The following is an 18,220-nucleotide window of genomic DNA, read 5'->3' on the forward strand; positions in this document are numbered from 1 at the left end:
TTTTCTAAATCCAGCTTGAACATCTGGAAGTTTATGGTTCACATCCTGTTGAAGTCTGGCTTGGAGAATTTTGAGCATTACTTTGCTAGCATGTGAGATGAGTGCAATTGTGCAGTAGTTTGAGCATTCTTTGGCGTTGCCTTTCTGCAAGACTGGAATGAAAACTGACCTTTTCCAGTCCTGTGGCCACTGCTGAGTTTTTCAAATTTGCTAGCATATTGAGTGTGGCAGTTTAACAGCATCATCTTTTAGGATTTGAAATAGTTCAACTGGGTTTGTTCGTAGTGATGCTTCCTAAGGCCCACTTGACATCACATGCCAGGATGTCTAGTTCTAGGTGGGTGATCACACCATTATGGTTATCTGGGTCATGTATAGTTCTTCTGTGTATTGTTGCCACCTCTTCTTAATATCCGCTGTTTCTGTTAGGTCCATACCATTTCTGTCCTTTACTGTGCCCATCTTTCCATGAAATGCTCCCTTGGTATCTCTAATTTTCTCGACGAGATCTCTAGTCTTTCCCATTTTGTTGTTTTCCTCTATTTCTTTCCATTGATCACTGAGGAAGGCTGTCTCATCTCTCCTTGCTATTCTTTGAAACTCTGCATTCAAATGGACATATCCTTCCTTTTCTCCTTTGCCTTTCACTTCTCTTCTTTTCTCAGCTATTTGTAAGGCCCCCTCAGACAACCATTTTGCCTTTTTGCATTTCTTTTTCTTGGGGATGGTCTTGATCACTGCCTCTTGTACAGTGTCACAAACCTCCATCCATAGTTCTTCAGGCACTCTTATCAGATCTAATCCTTTGAATCTATTTGTCATTTCCACTGTATAATCGTAAGGGATTTGATTTAGGTCATACCTGAACGGTCTCATGGTTTTCCCTACTTTCTTCAATTAAAGTCTGAATTTGGCAACGAGTTCATGATCTGAGCCCCAGTCAGCTCCTGGTCTTGTTTTTGCTGACTGTATAAAGCTTCTCCATCTTCAGCTGCAAAGAATATAATCAATCTGATTTTGGTATTGACTATCTGGTGATGTCCATATGTAGAGTCTTCTCTTGTGTTGTTGGAAAAAGGTGTTTGCTATGACCAGTGCGTTCTCTTGGCAAAATTCTTAGCCTTTGACCTGCTTTTTTTATACTCCAAGGCCAAATTTGCCTGTTACTCCAGGTATCTCTTGACTTCCTACTTTTGCATTCCAGTCCCCTATAATGAAAAGGACATCGTTTTTGGGTGTTAGTTCTAGAAGGTCTTGTAGGTCTGCATTAGAACTGTTCAGCTTCTTCAGCATTACTGGGTGAGGCATAGACTTGGATTACTGTGATACTGAACGGTTTGCCTCGGAAACGAACAGAGGTCATCCTGTCGTTTTTGAGATTGCATCCAAGTACTGCATAGAAAGCATTCCATTTGTAAGTGATAGTGTGTATAGTATGAAAGTGAAAGTTGCTCAGTCGTGTCCAACTGTTTGTGACCCTATGGACTGTACAGTCCATGGAATTCTCTAGGCCAGAATACTGGAGTGGGTAGCCTTTCCCTTCTCTGGGGCATCTTCCCAACCCAGCGATCAATCCCAGATCTCCCGCATTGCAGGCAGATTCTTTACCAGCTGAGCCAAAAGGGAAGCCTTGTAAGCGATGGTATTTGTCTTTCTCCTTCACTTAGTAAATGCAAGATTTTTATGCTGTTTGTACTTATAACTTGCTTATTTGCTGCACTTTTTCATGCTTGTTTTTGTCCATAAATAGGTTTACAGGGTGTTGCCTTAGAGAAATGTGGACTGTGCTATCTGTATTGCTTACTACCTTTCTCTTTAGTCATACAAACCTTACTTTAGCAAACTTCAAAAGTTATCGTTTTATTAAAGAAATTGTATTTCTTCTGTATCAGCATTTGCATTATCTTTTGCTTAGTAGATTTTATGAGATATCAGCAGATGTTTCAAATTGATTCTTTTTTTTAAGAATCACTAGGACAGAAGGGCATCCTTCAACCTATTGTATGTCTTTTGGTGTGTCCTTGAAAAGTTGTATATGATTCAAATTTTTAGGAAGTAAATCATATTTTATTCAAGAGTGCTTACTGTTTAAAGGACTACTATGATAAAGCTTGTGGAGAAGGCAATGGCACCCCACTCCTGTACTATTGCCTGGAAAATCCCATGGATGGAGGAGCCTGGTAGGCTGCAGTCCATGGGGTCACTAAGAGTCAGACATGACTGAGTGACTTCACGTTCACTTTTCACTTTCATGCATTGGAGAAGGAAATGGCAACCCACTCCAGTGTTCTTGCCTGGAGAATCCCAGGGACGGGGGAGCCTGGTGGGTTGCTGTCTATGGGGTCGCACAGAGTCGGACATGACTGAAGTGACTTAGCAGCAGCATGATAAAGCCTATAAAGTAAATTAATCTGATTTTTAAATGGTTTCCCATGTTTGTTTACTTTAAGATTCTCCTGCACTACTTAAGCAGTGAATGTGTTTCTTAGGTTAAAATATTAAAGATTAAAAAAGACTATAAAGAAACAGGAAAGAAAATTAGAAAAATGGTACTAGAGAAGCATGATTCATAACATTAAAATAATAACCACTGTGTACTGAATGGAAGAAGGCAGTGGCACCCCACTCCAGTACTCTTGCTTGGAAAATCCCATGGACAGAGGAGCCTGGTGGGCTGCAGTCCCTGGGGTCGCTAAGAGTTGGACACGACTGGGCAACTTCACTTTGACTTTTCATTTTTCACTTTTCATGCATTGGAGAAGGAAATGGCAACCCACTCCAGTATTCTTGCCTGGAGAATCCCAGGGACAGGAGAGCCTGGTGGGCTGCCATCTATAGGGTCGCACAGAGTCGGACATGACTTAAGCGACTTAGCAGCAACAGTGTACTGAATGACATGTAATAGCTATTTCATGAATATCCATTCATTAGGTAACTTAATAAGCATTTTGCATACATTGCCTCTGATCCTCAAAGTGTTGAAGATAGATATCATCCATATTATCAGGAAATTAAAACCTGAAGCGATTAAATAATTTTGTTCAAGATCATATACCTAGGGAGTAGCAAAGTCAGAATTGAAATTGAGAACTTCTGATTTCAAAGTTGTACTCTTCCTATGTTATGCCTTCGTAGAAAACGTAAGACTAAAAATAGCATGTCAGTTTCTCCAACTGAATGTTTTGACTCTGGTCTTAAGGCTTGTGAATGGGTGAGTTTTTGCTGTCAGAAAAATGAGGTATGATACTCTTCAAACATCTTTTTTTAAAAAACTTATTTATTTATTATATATAACTTATTATATATTTGTATTATATAAAACTTGTTTTATTATGTATTATTAAGTGAGTCTGCAAGCAGGCTTTCTCTAGTTGTGGCGAACAGGGGCTGCTGTGTAGTTGCAGCGCACGGGCTTCTCTCGTTGCGGAGCACAGGCTTTAGGTCCATGAGCTTCAGTAGTTGCTACATTCAGGCTTAAAAGTTGTGGCTCATGGGCTTAGTTGCTCTGAAGTATGGGGAGTCTACCCAGACCAGGGATCAAACCTGTGTCCCCAGCATTGACAGGTGGATTCTTAACCACTGGACCATCAGGAAAGTCTTAAACATCTTAATGTATTTTAAGAGTATAAATCTTGATTCTCTCTAAAACTGTTGAGCGTTATATTCTTGTACCCTCTCTTGTTCCATATTTTCTTCTGCATAAAACAGCACTATAGTAGATTGAAGCCAAAAAGAATTGGCTTGAGAACTTAAGAAATTCTTACCGCTTAAAAGAAATCTGACAGTTTACTTATCCTTGAGTATTATTTTCTCGAGAATGGTAATAATTTTTATTTATTGCAAAAGGTGGTTATGAGGATTGAAGGAGTATACGTAAAGCACCTAATAGATGAATTCTTGATGATAATTTATCTTAAACGTATTTTTAAAAAGTATCCCATAATACTAGTAGTTTGGGAGTCTTGGTTAGTTGTAGTCCTACCTTTTATAGTCAGGGGCTTCCCTGGTGGCTCAGAGGTTAAAGCGTCTGCCTACAATGCAGGAGACCTGGGTTCGATCCCTGGGTTGGGAAGATCCCCTGGAGAAGGAAATGGCAACCCACTCCAGTATTCTTGTCTGGAGAATCCATGGACAGAGGAGCCTGGTGGGCTACATACAGTCCACAGGGTCGCAAAGAGTCGGACACGACTGAGCGACTTCACTCACTCACTCACACAGTGCCTAGTACACATACTGGGCTTCCCAGGTGGCGCTAGTGTTAAAGAATCCACCTGCCAATGCAGGTAGACGTAAGAGACATGGGTTCAATCCCTGGGTGGGGAAGCCCCCCTGGAGGAGGGCACAGCAACCCACTCCAGTATTCTTGCCTGGAGAATCTCATGAACAGAAGAGCCTGGCAGGCTACAGTCCATAGGGTCACAGGGTTGCACACACTGAAGTGACTTACACTCACGCATGAAGTATGTGTACCTGTGGTAAACACTAGGACATGCAGCAGCTTTGTAGATTTGGCTTGCACCTTTCCTCTTGTATCTTTCTGCGGTCTTTTTAAAATAGACTTTGGGGTTTTTTTTTATAGTTAGTCTGTTTATACTTTATATAAAGTGAAAGTGTTAGATGCTCAGTCATGTCAGACTCTTTGCAACCCCATGGACTGTAGCCTACCAGGCTCCTCTGTCCGTGGGATTGTGAAGCAAGAACACTGGAGTGGGTTGCCATTCCCTTTTCCAGGGGATCTTCCTGACCCAGGAACCAATCCAGGTCTCCTGCTTTGTAGGCTGATTCTTTACTGTCTGAGCTACCAGCGAAGCCCTTTAGTATATAAAGCATCCTCTCAAATCCCCTTGACCATTTAAGTGCCCCTTTTCTGTCCTGTCTCCCACAACTTTGTGCCTGTCCTAAAATGTGGCACTTCCAACAACAGAAGAGATGGCTCTACACATGGACATCAGCAGATGTTCAATACTGAAATCAGATTGATTATATTCTTTGCAGCCAAAGATGGAGAAGCTCTATACAGGCAGCAAAAACAAGACCAGGAGCTGACTGGGGCTCAGATCATGAACTCCTTATTCCCAAATTCAGACTTAATTTAAAGAAAGTAGGAAAAGCCACTAGGCCATTCAGGTATGACCTAAATCAAATCCTTTACGATTATACAGTAGAAGTGACAAATAGATTCAAGGGATTAGATCCAATAGACAGAGAGCCTAAAGAACTATAGAAGGAGGTTTGTGACGTTGTACAGAAGACAGTGATCAAGTCCATACCCAAGAAAAAGAAATGCAAAAAGGCAAAATGGTTGTCTGAGGAGGCCTTAAAATAGCTGAGAAGAGAAGAGAAGTGAAAGGCAAAGGAGAAAAGGAAGGATATGTCTATTTGAATGCAGAGTTTCAAAGAATAGCAAGGAGAGATAAGAAAGCCTACCTCAGTGATCAATGCAAAGAAACAGAGGAAAACAATAGAAAGGGAAAGACTAGAGATCTCGTCAAGAAAATTAGAGATACCAAGGGAGCATTTCATGAAAGGATAGGCACAATAAAGGACAGAAATGAGAAGGACCTAACAGAAGCTGAAGAGATTAAGAAGAGGTGGCAAGAAAACACAGAAGAACTGTACAAAAAAGATCTTCATGACCCAGATAACCACGATGGTGTAATCACTCACCTAGAGCCAGACATCCTGGAGTGTGAAGTCAAGTGGGCCTTAGGAAGCATCACTGCGAACAAAGCTAGTGGAGGCAATGGAATTACAGCTAAGCTATTTCAAATCCTGGAAGATGATGCTATGAAAGTGCTGCACTCAATATGCCAGCAAATTTGGAAAATAGCAGTGGCCACAGGACTGGAAAAGGTCAGTTTTCATTCCAATCCCAAAGAATGCTCAAACTGCCACACAGTTGCGCTCATCTCACACGCTAGAAAAGTAATGCTCAAAAATCTATAAGCGAGGCTTCAAAAGTATATGAACCAAGAACTTCCAGATGTTCAATCTGGATTTAGAAAAGGCAGAGGAACCAGAAATCAACTTGCCAACATCCACTGGATCATAGGAAAAGCAAGAGAGTTCCAGAAAAACATCTGCTTTATTGATTAGGCCAAAGCCTTTGACTGTATAGATCACAACAAACTACAAAATTCTTCAAGAGTTGGGAATACCAGACCAGCCTACCTGTCTCCTGAGAAATCTGTATGCAGGTCAAGAGGCAACATTTAGAACTGGACATGGAACAGTGACTGCTTCCAAATTGGGAAAGGGGTACGTCAAGGCTGTATATTGTCACCTTGCTTATTTGACTTATATGCAGAATACATCATGCGAAATGCTGGGCTGGATGAAGCCCAAGCTGGAGTCAAGATTGCCGGGAAAAATATCAATAACCGCAGATATGCAGATGACACCACCCTTATGGCAGGATGCAACAAGGAACTAAAGAGCCTCTTGAAGGTGAAAAAGGAGAGTGAAAAAGCTGGCTTGAAACTCAACATTAAAAAATCTAAGATCATCTGGTCCCATCACTTCATGGCAAATAGATGGGGAAACAATGGAAACAGTGATAGACTTATTTTGGGGGGCTCCAAAATCGCAGATGGTGACTGCAGCCATAAAATTAAAAGACACTTGCTCCTTGGAAGAAAAGCTATGACCAGCCTAAACAGCATATTAAAAAGCAGAGACATCATTTTGCCGACAAAGGTCTGTCTTGTCAAAGCTATGGTTTTTTCAGTAGTCATGTATGGATGTGAGAGTTGGACCATAATGAAAGCTGAGTGCCGAGGAATTGATGCTTTTGAACTGTGGTGTTGGAGAAGACTCTTGAGAGCCCCTTTGACAGCAAGGAGATCCAACCAGTCCATCCTAAAGGAAATCAGTCCTGAATATTCACTGGAAGGACTGATGCTGAAACTGAACTCCAATACTTTGGCCACCTGATGGAAAGAACTGACTCCTTGGAAAAGACCCTGATGCTGGGAAAGACTGAAGGCAGGATGAGAAGGGGATGACAGAGGATGAGATGGTTGGATAGCATCACCAACTCAATGGACATGAGTTTGAGCAAGCTCCGGAAGTTGGTGATAGACAGGGAGGCCTGGTGTACTGCAGTTAATAGGGTCGCAAAAAGTCGAACACGACTAAGAGACTGAACTGAAGATGTAGCAAATAGAACTGCACTCAGTTTTTGGAACAGTGCATAATTTTGCACAAATGCCAGCTAATTGTCTGTTTAACTTTCAATACTCTTTAATAATATTTATTTTCCTACATTGGCACAGCAGCTCATTGGGTTGGCATCTTAATTTACTCCATTGCCTAACATTGTATCCCATCTAAAGCTTCAGTCTGTTGATTTGTAAAATGGACAAAATAATTTCCTTATCTACCTCAAAGAACTGTGGTTCAAACAGTTCAAGAATGCATGAATTGAAATCCTTTACAAACTCTGAACTGTTTCATAAGTATAAGGGATGGTTATTATTTCTTGTTTGTAGCTGATAGTATTGATCTAATCATCTTCCTAAATATGATATAAAAATTTTCTAAAACATTTCCATACTGAAAATAATCCTATTCATAGATACAGCAATGGTAATCATTTTCAGCTTGACTAATTATAAGGAAGATTTCTGAAGTGTAAATTATATCCTATAGTTCTTTTTTATTCCAGACACTCATGAAAGTGAAAGTCACTCAGTCGTGTCCAATACAGTCTATGGAATTCTCTGGGCCAGAATACTGGAGTAGGTAGCCTTTCCCTTCTCCAGAGGATCTTCCCAACCTAAGGATCGAACCCAGGTCTCCCATATTACAGGCGGAGTCTTTACTACCTGAGCCACAAGGGAAGCCCAAAATGAAAGTCTCTCAGTCCTGTCTGACTCTTTGCGACCCCATGAACTATACAATCCATGGAATTCTCCAGGCCAGAATCCTGGAGTGGGTAACTTCTTCCTTTTTCCAACAGATCTTCCCAACCCAGGAATTGAACTGGGGTCTCCTGCATTGCAGATGAATTCTTTACCAACTGAGCTATCAGGGAAGCCCCCCAGAAACTCTTAGAGTACTATGTTACCATAGTCGCCTGTTACTTCCTTTCTGCTACAAAGTTATGTGTACTTATTTGAGTATTGAGTGCCTTCTATCTTTTATTTTATCCTGGCTATTTTGTCAGCATAAAAGCAAGATTACCTTGTTTACATGCATGCTGCTGAATCTCTTCAGTCCTGTCCTACTCTTTGCAATCCTATGCATTGTGACCTACCAGGTTCCTCTGTCCATGACATTTCCCAGGTAAGAATACTGGAGTGGGTTGCCATGCCCTCCTCCAGGGGATCTTCCCGACCCAGAGATCAAACCCATGTCTCTTTACATCTCTGCATCATCAGTTCAGTTCAGTTCAGTTACTCAGTCGTGTGCAACTCTTTGCGACCCCATGAACCGCAGCAAGCCAGGCCTCCCTGTCCATCACCAACTCTCGGAGCCTACCCAAACTCCATCGAGTCGGTGATGCCATCCAATCATCTCATCCTCTGTCATCCCCTTCTCCTCCTGCCCTCAATCTTTCCCAGCATCAGGGTCTTTTCAAATGAGTCAGCTCTTTGAATCAGGTGGCCAAAGTACTGGAGTTTTAACTTCAACATCAGTCCCTCCAATGAACACCCAGGACTGATCTCCTTTAGAATGGACTGGTTGGATCTCCTTGCAGTCCAAGGGACTCTCAAGAGTCTTCTCCAACACCACAGTTCAAAAGCATCAGTTCTTCGGCACTCAGCTTTCTTTATAGTCCAACTCTCACATCCATACATGACTACTGGAAAAACCATAGCCTTGACTAGACGGACCTTTGTTGGCAAAGTAATGTCTCTGCTTTTTAATATGCTGTCTAGGTTGGTCATAACTTTCCTTCCAAGGAGTAAGTGTCTTTTAATTTCATTTAATTTCATGGCTGCAATCACCATCTGCAGTGATTTTGGAGCCCCCAAAATAAAGTCTCTCAGTGTTTCCACTGTTTCCCCATCTATTTGTCAGGTGGGCTCTTTACCATTAGTGCTTCCTGGTAAGCCAAACTAGTGCCAAACTAGTTTATAATCCCACTTAAAACAATTTTTGTTTTTGAACATACCTTTGTTGTTTTTGGAACAGTAATATGTAGTCATTGTATCTGTTATTAAGAATTTATTTTTTAAACAAAGAATATGTTACCTGAAGTTGCACTGCTTTGCTAATGCTCTGTTAACCATTGGCAGCATTCTAATGAATATCCTTCTAAACATTGCGTGTATACAGGCACCTGTGGATATGTATTCTTTTTTTTTTTGGTGGGGCCAAGTCATGCAATAGTGAGATTGTAGTTCCCCCACTAGGGGTCTACCCCAGGTCCCTGGCAGTGAGTGTGAAGTTCTAACCATTGGACTGCCAGGGAATTCCCTGGATGTGTATTCAGTTTTATATAATTACAATCAGAATATATCTTGTTCTGTAATTTACTTTTTTTTTCACTCTACAGTATGTGGTAGACTTTTTTTCCTGTCAATAAATGAAAGTATTATTAATGGATGCATTGTTTTCTCTTATCAGGATTTATATAATCTGTTCTTTATTTAGGTTCTTTTCAATTTGGAATTTCTATGAACCGTGGAATACCATGGTGCATACATCTTTTATTAATACTTGTGAAATTTTCTTGGCAGAGTAAACTCTTAGGCCTGGAACTGATGCATCAAGGGATATACACATTTTACATTTTGATGTATATTGCTAAATTGCCCTGAAGAAATTTGAACCATGCTCTAACCTAGTACTATCAGATTACCATTGTCAGAGTTGAGAATCCAAATGGCAGTGTCCCATTTGCACACTAGCTGTTTGTTTTGGCAGTTTTCTTATTTAGAATAGTATTACATTTTAATTTATCAGTTCCTTTAGAACTTGAGTAAATGCCTTCTGGTCTCAATGATATATGTTCCTAGTCAATTGCATCTGCTTGTAGAACACTAATAATTTGGGCAATGCATCTGTAGGTGGAGTTGAAATGACAAGTTAAGGAGTTATTTGACTAGCATGAATGTTCTTTTCACTATACTGCATCCTGGATCTGCTACCTCTGAAATGCTTCAATAGACACTTTTTAAGTGGGGATTCCCTTAATGTTATCTTCAAAGGGCAAGACTATTTTCCAAGTCTTTTTATTCTTCAGACAATCAATGCTTTTAGAAGATCCAGCCCCTTGAACTGAGTTAAGATTCGTGACCTTGTTAAACAATCAGCACTAGCTATATTGTCTTGGGCAAACTGCTTAACCTATCCAGATAGCAGTTTTCTCATCTCAGTGAAACAGGTCACTGATTTCTGATACTCTTTTCTTTTTCAATATTTTCCCCCATGACACTTGATTTCTTGTGCTCATTTCTTTTCTTGGTTTAAAAGATGTCATACTAATTTTGGTACCCTTTATAAATTTCCATCAAAATATGGCAATCGTCTTGGAAGACTTCTCTCGTCATATTGGTGCAATTTTTAAAACATGTCTTTCTTCTGTTACACTTCGCTTGTTCTTTCATTAATGTTTCATTGGAAGTTTTGGGCCTCCAATAAGATATATGGACTCCTGCTTGGTTACTTATTTTGAATAATTCTATATACTGTCCCCAAATTGTTGGTAATGTTTTAGAGAAGTGAGAAATGGAATATTTCCTGCCTTATCAATAAACAAAGGATGTTACAGTCATTGGCAGTTGTAGCCACTGTGGATGGTGAGCTGGTGAGCCCTGAGGGAACGAAGGAAGGAAAGAATACCTCCATCTAGCAGCCATCAGTCTGCAGCCACTGCTTATGGTGAGCCCTGAGGAAACTCAGGTTGTTTGGAAAACACTGGATACTGGCCCCAGATAGCTGAGGTACATATCAAAGAAATGATTTCAGTGAGCCAGACTCTTGCACCTTCCCATATATAGAAAGGCACTGAATTCCTTAACTTGGAATATCTGGTTTTCTTTTGAGGTTCAGACTACCTGCCCTTTGGGGCAAAACTTCTATGTAACCTGGCTCCAACCCGCCCCTCCACAGAGCAATTCTCACAGGGTTATCTCCCAGGCTTGAAGTCTTAAAATTCTTTCTCCCCATCCCCCACCCCCAATAAAACATAACTCTCAACTTTTATGTTGTGAATTTTTTTTAAGTCCACAGAAGGAAAGAATTCTATCTTTTGACGTAATGCTTTACTTATATAAGATACACACACACACACACACACACACACACACTTATTTTTTTTACACTGGCTATGCTGTGCAGCTTGCAGAATTGAACCTGGGCCACAACAATGAAAGCATTGAATCCTAACAAGTAGGCCACCAGGGAACTCTCTAGGTTACTTTTAATACTTTCATTTTACTTCCTTAGATCCTCAAAACACTGCTTTGAGGTTAGATGTTACTATCTCGTTTTATAAATGTGAAACTGAAACTAAAACTAAGTGATATGCCGAGGGCCACTCAGTTTGTAAATGGTATGTATAGCTGTGTCTATAGGTTCTAAGTTCAAAGCTCTATCTGGCTAAGCCACTGGTACCTCTATAGTTGAAGGTTAGTCTTAGTTACATATTTTTTTCCTGGTAGTATTTATCATATACTTGTTGTTTAGTCTCTAAGTCATGTCTGACTCTTTTGTGACCCCATGGACTGTAACCTGCCAGGCTTCTCTGTCAATGTGATTTTCCAGGCAGGAATACTGGAGTGGGTTGCCATTTCCTCTTCCAGGGGATCTTCCAGACCCAGGGTTCGAACCTGAATCTCCTGTTTGGTGGCAGATTCTTTACCATTGAGCCACCTGGGAAGCCCTAATCATGTACATATGTCTGTACTAATCATAAAATAGTCATCAAATTTAAAGAAAATTGCTGTCAAGTGACATTTTAGAAGAGGGAAACAGAAACATGAGCACAGCTACTCTATAGGATATAATTTGACAGCCCGAAACAGATACTTTCCCTAATTCCTAACAAAGCAGTAGTTTTCAAGTTGTGAGTTTCCTTAAATAATAATTTAAAAAAAGGAACTTGCAATAACATATATAAAGATCACGTTAAATAAGACAAGGTAGTATGGGCCCAGGGACTGACTCACAGAACATAGAAACAAACCGATGTGAGGACACCTAGTTATTCATATGGGGGGAAAAATTAAATTCCTACTTCACAACTTTCATCAAAGTCAATTTCAGATGTATCAAGGGCTTAAATGTGAAATGCGATACTTCAAAACATTTCCTTAAAAAGTTTTTAAGTTTGCTTGTATTTGGAATTTTTTATACTTAGTTCTCTTTCTTCTATAAAGGCTCTATCATTTCTTTGGGAATACTGGTGTTAAACCCAAAAATGAGACTATTATTGATCTCGGAGAAGCAGTAGTGAGCAGTGGCATGAAGTGAGAGCTTAATTCCCTGCCCAGGAATTGAAACTGGGTAGCCTGGATGAAAACCAGAAATCCTAGCCACCAGACCAGCAAGGGCTAGAGGCTGGAAGCTATATATTTCCCTGGCTCTAGTACCCAGTGAAAAATGCATTTCTCACGGAGGCAAAAACTAAATGCCAGTACAAAGTATATTATCAGAGACAGCACAACAACAGACGGGAGAGCGCACAGAGGAACAGTTAAGACAGAGGCAAGGCAGAGATGCACACCTGGAGAGAGAGGGTGTGGGTGTCCTCCCCAGGGAGGCGTGCAGTACAGAGGTGGGTAAGCCATTTTTATAGGACAGTTCTGGGTTTTTGTTTACCTTTGGCTAATTATCTGGTTTCTTTTTCCACACCTGACCTACCCTAGCACCCTCTCCAACATGTGTATGCAACTTTTCCCCAAGGGGGATTCCCGCCCAGAGACCTATGTGGGAGCCTTAGCGTCACATATTATGGGGTGGTACCCCCTTCTTTTTGACCCCCAAGGAGCCTTCCTCCACCTGTGAAATGTCTCCCTTGCCCCAAGGATGGGAAATATATGATGTCCTGACCCTTTACTCAAACAAGGTTTAGCCCCTCTCTGTTGCTGCCACGACTGTCAAGGTGACACAGGAGACAAAGCCTGGCTATTTACTCTATTTGTGATGTTACTTCCATTTCAGAGGGCAAATGGGAGCCCATCTATCTCCTGTCTCAGGAAATGCAAACTGGAGGCTAATTTTAAATGTCTAGCCTGGAGCCCATGTAAACAGGGGACCAGTTGTAAATACCTAGCCTGGGGCCCATCTACCTCCTGCCTCACTATGATGGTAAACTGATGTAAAAGTCTTTTTTCTGCTACTTTTAAAAATCTACTGAAGACCTTTGTTTCCAAGAATCCTCTAAATTTTATTAAATAAAATTAAATTTTATTTAAATTCCTCTTAAAGGACACAAGAATCTTTGGGAAGTCATTATTAACAGAAAGAGTTGTAAGTTATTTAGTAAAAATGTTCCTCATTTTTCAGATAAGAAAACAGAGAAGTTTGCTTCAGGTCAGAGTCACATGATTTTAAATAATCACTCTGCCTTCTACTTCTGTGGGAGATCTGTTCTTATGACCAAATTTTCTCCCTCAGCCCTGGGTTCTTTTGCACTTAAATGTGACTCTTAGAATTATAGTTTGGAATGTGCAGAATGAAAGGGAATTTAGTTTCCAGTCTTCCCAAGACTGAAGTGATAACCTGTAACACTGTTAACGTTTCCTTATTTTTGAACAAACTCAAAAATCCAGATATTTGACTGTCGACCATGTCCGAGGCAGGAAGTTGGCAATTTCACAGTGAAATGTGAGAAGAGCCATCCCTCAAATATTTGACTGATAAACTGGCACCTCGCATGGTATGTGCGACAACGGAGAAAGTTCTCTCTTGGCTAGTCAAATGGGTATGTTTATTATTTCCTTTAATAAACCTTAACTCCTCCTGCGGTAAGAGTTCTTTGCATTTCCTCGAGCGGAGGCTAACGACGGGCCCCGGAGTGATTCTTTTCTGATGTGGACTTTCTAATTACGTCAGGCCTTCCTGAAGGCTCTCCTTGAACAGCCTTTTGTGTGGGAACGACGGCAGAGGCACTGGCGGGTTTCCAAGCTTTCTCCTTTATAGGGCCGCGAGCCGGACCGCAAAGCTAGGTGACAGACGCCCGCGCCCGGACCCGCAGGCTCCTACCAGAGCGCGCCTGCGTGCCAGAGCTCCTTTGTTGCTCGGCGGCCCGAGTCCGGCTGCGCGTGCGCGGTGGGCCGGCGCCGACAAGTGCGCTGCACCGCGGGCGCCGGCTGGGGGCGAGCAGACCTCGAGCAGCCGCCGCCGCCGCAGCCGTTGCGAGCGTATCAGCGGAGTTCAGAGGGCCAGGCGGCGGGAGGCTTCCTCACACGGGGGCTGAGATGTCGTCCACCGCGGCTTTTTACCTCCTCTCCACCCTGGGAGGGTACTTGGTGACTTCATTCTTGTTGCTCAAATACCCGACCTTGCTGCACCAGCGAAAGAAGCAACGATTCCTCAGTAAACACATCTCTCACCGCGGAGGTGAGAGGGGTCCCCAGAACCAGATGGCGGAAGTGGGGGAGGCTCCCCCAACCCTACCCCCCGGCCCCGCGACTGGAGCTGGGGCTCCTCGGCAAGAGGCAGGCGGGTGGAAATAAGTGCGAGTCTGAGGAAGGATGGGCGTGTGTGAACTGAGGGTCCCCTGGAGGTGAAGACAATGTGAAGGGGAGGTCGCCTGAAGGAAGGAGAGGGTCTTGAAACCGAGCCAAGGTGGGGATCTCTTGGGGGCAGGGAAGCCAGGGGTTCTCCGAAGGAGGAAGGACCGGGGTGAGAATGAACGGTAGATGGGAGGCTTCTCGGCGAAGGGAAGGATAATCGCGGGTCGCTTCCTAGCAGCGGAGGCACCAGTGGGGAGCCCCGGGCCGATCCGCGGGTGCCCTGCCGGGGGAACCCGGGAACAGACTTGTTCCGAGACTAGCCAGTGGCGGAGCTTGTGGGAAGATGGGGCGAACTGCTTCCAGGGCTGAGGAGCTGCGTGAACCTGGAGCGTGGTGCAGCCCGGGCATCCGCAGTCCCTGGGGGCCGGTCCCAGTTCTCCACCCCTCCATCCCTCCTCCTGAGCAGGGTAACTGAGAAGAGGAGGAATCCAAGTTCCCGAGCCGGGGACACTTCCAAGGTCACAGTTAGAGCTTGAGCTGGACTGGGACAAGAAACTGGGGTGTCCTGATTCCCAAGGCTTCAAACCTCGCACCTGTTTTTTTTTTCCCCAACTCCACCTTGCACCCCAGCAGTGACGTGTGGATTTCCAAAAAAAAAGATTGGGTTTTGTGACAGGACCGTATCGTTTGAAGACGACAAAGAAGTTTCTTTTGAAACAGTGCCTTGCCAGAAGGAACCTAGATAGTTCAGCCTCTCGTTTCTCAGACAGCAGGCCAAATCTTTGCCTCTTCATTATTGTGTAATAATGTGCTTTTATTTTCAAGTATGATGTATAAGATGTTGTAAGTTTGGATTATTTCATTCAGATTTAGCTATTCTTTAGAGCCGAATGTTGAACTAGGTTAAAATTGCTTGGAGTTTACTTGAAATGGTAAATTCTAGGAGTTTACAGTCAAAATTTTAATTTAATACCATAACTCCTTTTTTTAGTAAAAATGGGCCAGGAATAGTCAGTCAGTTCAGTTGCTCAGTGGTGTCCGACTCTTTGCGACCCCCTCAACCGCAGCACACCAGGCCTCCCTGTCCATCACCAACTCCCGGAGTTTACCCAAACTCTTGTCCATTGAGTCAGTGATACCATCCAACCATCTCATCCTCTGTTGTCCCCTTCTCCTCCCGCCCTCAATCTTTCCCAGCATCAGGGTCTTTTCAAATGAGTCAGCTCTTTGCATCAAGTGGCCAAAGTATGCATCAGGTGGCCAAAGTATTGGAGCTTCAGCTTCAACATCAGTCCCTCCAAGGAACACCCAGGACTGATCTCCTTGAGGATGGACTGATTGGATCTCCTTGCAGGCCGGGAATAAGGTTTTAAATATCACAGAAGTACATTTGCACGCTGCTGTAAAATCTGTATAATTTTATCAGTTAAACAAACATAGGACTTCCCAGGTGGTCCAGTGGTTAGGACTCTGCACTTCCAATGCAGGGAGGGTGGATTCAAGCCCTGGTTGGGGAATTAAGATCTCATATGCCCTGTGGTATGCCAAAAAAGAGAAAAAGAAGATAAACAGAGTACTAAAGAGTGACTTCAGTGGTTATGCTAGTCTCCCATTCATGAAAAGTGTCAAAGATTTTAAGGGATCTATCACCAGCTAAATGACATGTTAGTTCTTATTTGGTTTACCTATATTTTAATAGATACAGAAGTAAACTGTAGGTAAAGCCAAAAAACAACTTTTGTGTTTGAGTTGTCCCTGTAGAAGTATTTTCAATGGTAGTAGTCCTGCTACTGCTAAGTCACTTCAGTCATGTCTGACTCTGTGCAACCCCGTAGACAGCAGCCCACCAGGCTCCTCCGTCCCTGGGATTCTCCAGGCAGGAACACTGGAGTGGGTTGCCATTTCCTTCTCCAATGCAGGAAAGTGAAAAGTCAAAGTGAAGTCGCTCAGTCATGTCCGACCCTCAGCGACTCCATGGACTGCAGCCCACCAGGCTCCTCCATCCATGGGATTTTCCAGGCAGGAGTACTGGAGTGGGGTGCCATTGCCTTCTCCGGTAGTAGTCCTCTGGAGATAAGTATTACCTACTGATTTTTAAATCAGTAAATCAGTGTTTACTGATTTTTAAAAAAAGTGTGCTTACTAAAAACCCAAATCAAAACAAAATAAAACTAGGTCTTAAAAAGCTTTCTAAACTGTCATTGTGGGTGATCTAGATTTTATTTCAGAAGAAATAATCTTGTTAACTCTGTAGGATATGAAATCTGTATACAGTCCTGAAGCACTTAGTAAGTTCCTGCGTGATAGTGCTTAATATATTTTTTGTTGAGTATGTATATCAAAGAATACAAGTTGAATCAGAGTGATATAGAATATATTTGCTAAAAACCACTTTGGAACTCAAGATAGTAAGTTTCTGGAAAATAATAGACTAGGAAGCAGTCAGCTTCTACTTGCTTTGTATTTTTCTCTTGGACACTGATAATAGTAAGTGGTGCTATCTGTGCATATTTCTCCATGCGTATCATCAACATTTGGTCTAATTCTCTATCATCTTAACTGCAAATAACGTATTTCATGTAACCCAGGTGTATGACCACCCCAAGATTGAAACATTGATCATGATAGGTGTATAAAGTATATACACCTGAATCACTTAAACTGTTAATGTATACTGTTATGTCTCTATAAAAGCATTATCACCTGAGTCAGATTCTGGATCTGTAACTAGTTAACCTTGGGAATAAGCTTTAGTTGTAGTTTCCTTATCTATAAATGTAAACCATTTACCTTGCTTCCCTTTGGGTTGTTATGAGGATTAGGTGTACAGAAAGCACTTTGAATGCCATAAAATTGTTTAGAAATGTAAGCATGGATTCATGGGGTCACATTCATATTTTGCAATAGAACTTTGAGTTGAATGAGGAAAAAGGGAGATCACCAGTGTACTTAATGTTTTCAAAGTTTTAATGAACACTTTTGCTTTTTGCTGATTGATTGTCCTTGAAAGTAGAAAATGCTTTGTTTTAAAAATTAAATGGTATAGGCCTGCTTTGTTCTTACCTAGGTAACACGTAGGTTGTATTGCATTATATTGTGATAGGTTATCTGCTTCCCTTATTAGACTGTGAGTTCCTCAAGAGCAGATTTTAGATTTTACTAATGCTTGAGTCGCTAGCCTCTAGTACAGATTGTAACCTACACTTAAAATAATAGCTTATTGTCTGCTAATTATCTACTTTGTGCTAGGTACTTTCCCTGTGTTTCCTAATCTATTTGTCCAAAGAATACTTTTTGTAACTACAGTGTATTGATGAACCCACTTCAGTGTTCTTGCCTGGAGAATCCCAGGGACGGAGGAGCCTGGTGGGCTGCTATCTATGGGGTCGCACAGAGTCGGACACAACCGAAGCAACTTAGCAGCAGCAGCAGCAGTGTATTAATGAAATATCAATAAGATCAAAGATATACCCTTTGGATTAAATCAAGAGCAAGCCATACTCTCAAAGGCTATTTTTATTGTTTCTCAATGAAATTGTGAATTTTAATAATATTTTTGACAGTTGCATAAGTAATTCATGTTCATTGTA

The 18,220-nt window shown here is 41.9% G+C and overlaps 1 protein-coding gene across 1 annotated transcript in view; it reads left to right on the plus strand.

Moving 5' to 3' along the window:
• Positions 14,168-18,220, plus strand: part of GDPD1 (glycerophosphodiester phosphodiesterase domain containing 1) — a 49,305-nt gene continuing 45,252 nt past the window's right edge. The window contains exon 1 of the mRNA XM_005693113.3: positions 14,168-14,514. Coding sequence (XP_005693170.1) covers positions 14,373-14,514 — 142 coding nt within the window. The 5' untranslated portion in view covers positions 14,168-14,372. The remainder of the gene's footprint in view (positions 14,515-18,220) is intronic.

The sequence above is a fragment of the Capra hircus genome, chromosome 19, assembly GCF_001704415.2.
Source record: "Capra hircus breed San Clemente chromosome 19, ASM170441v1, whole genome shotgun sequence".
Classification (NCBI taxonomy): Eukaryota; Metazoa; Chordata; class Mammalia; order Artiodactyla; family Bovidae; genus Capra; species Capra hircus.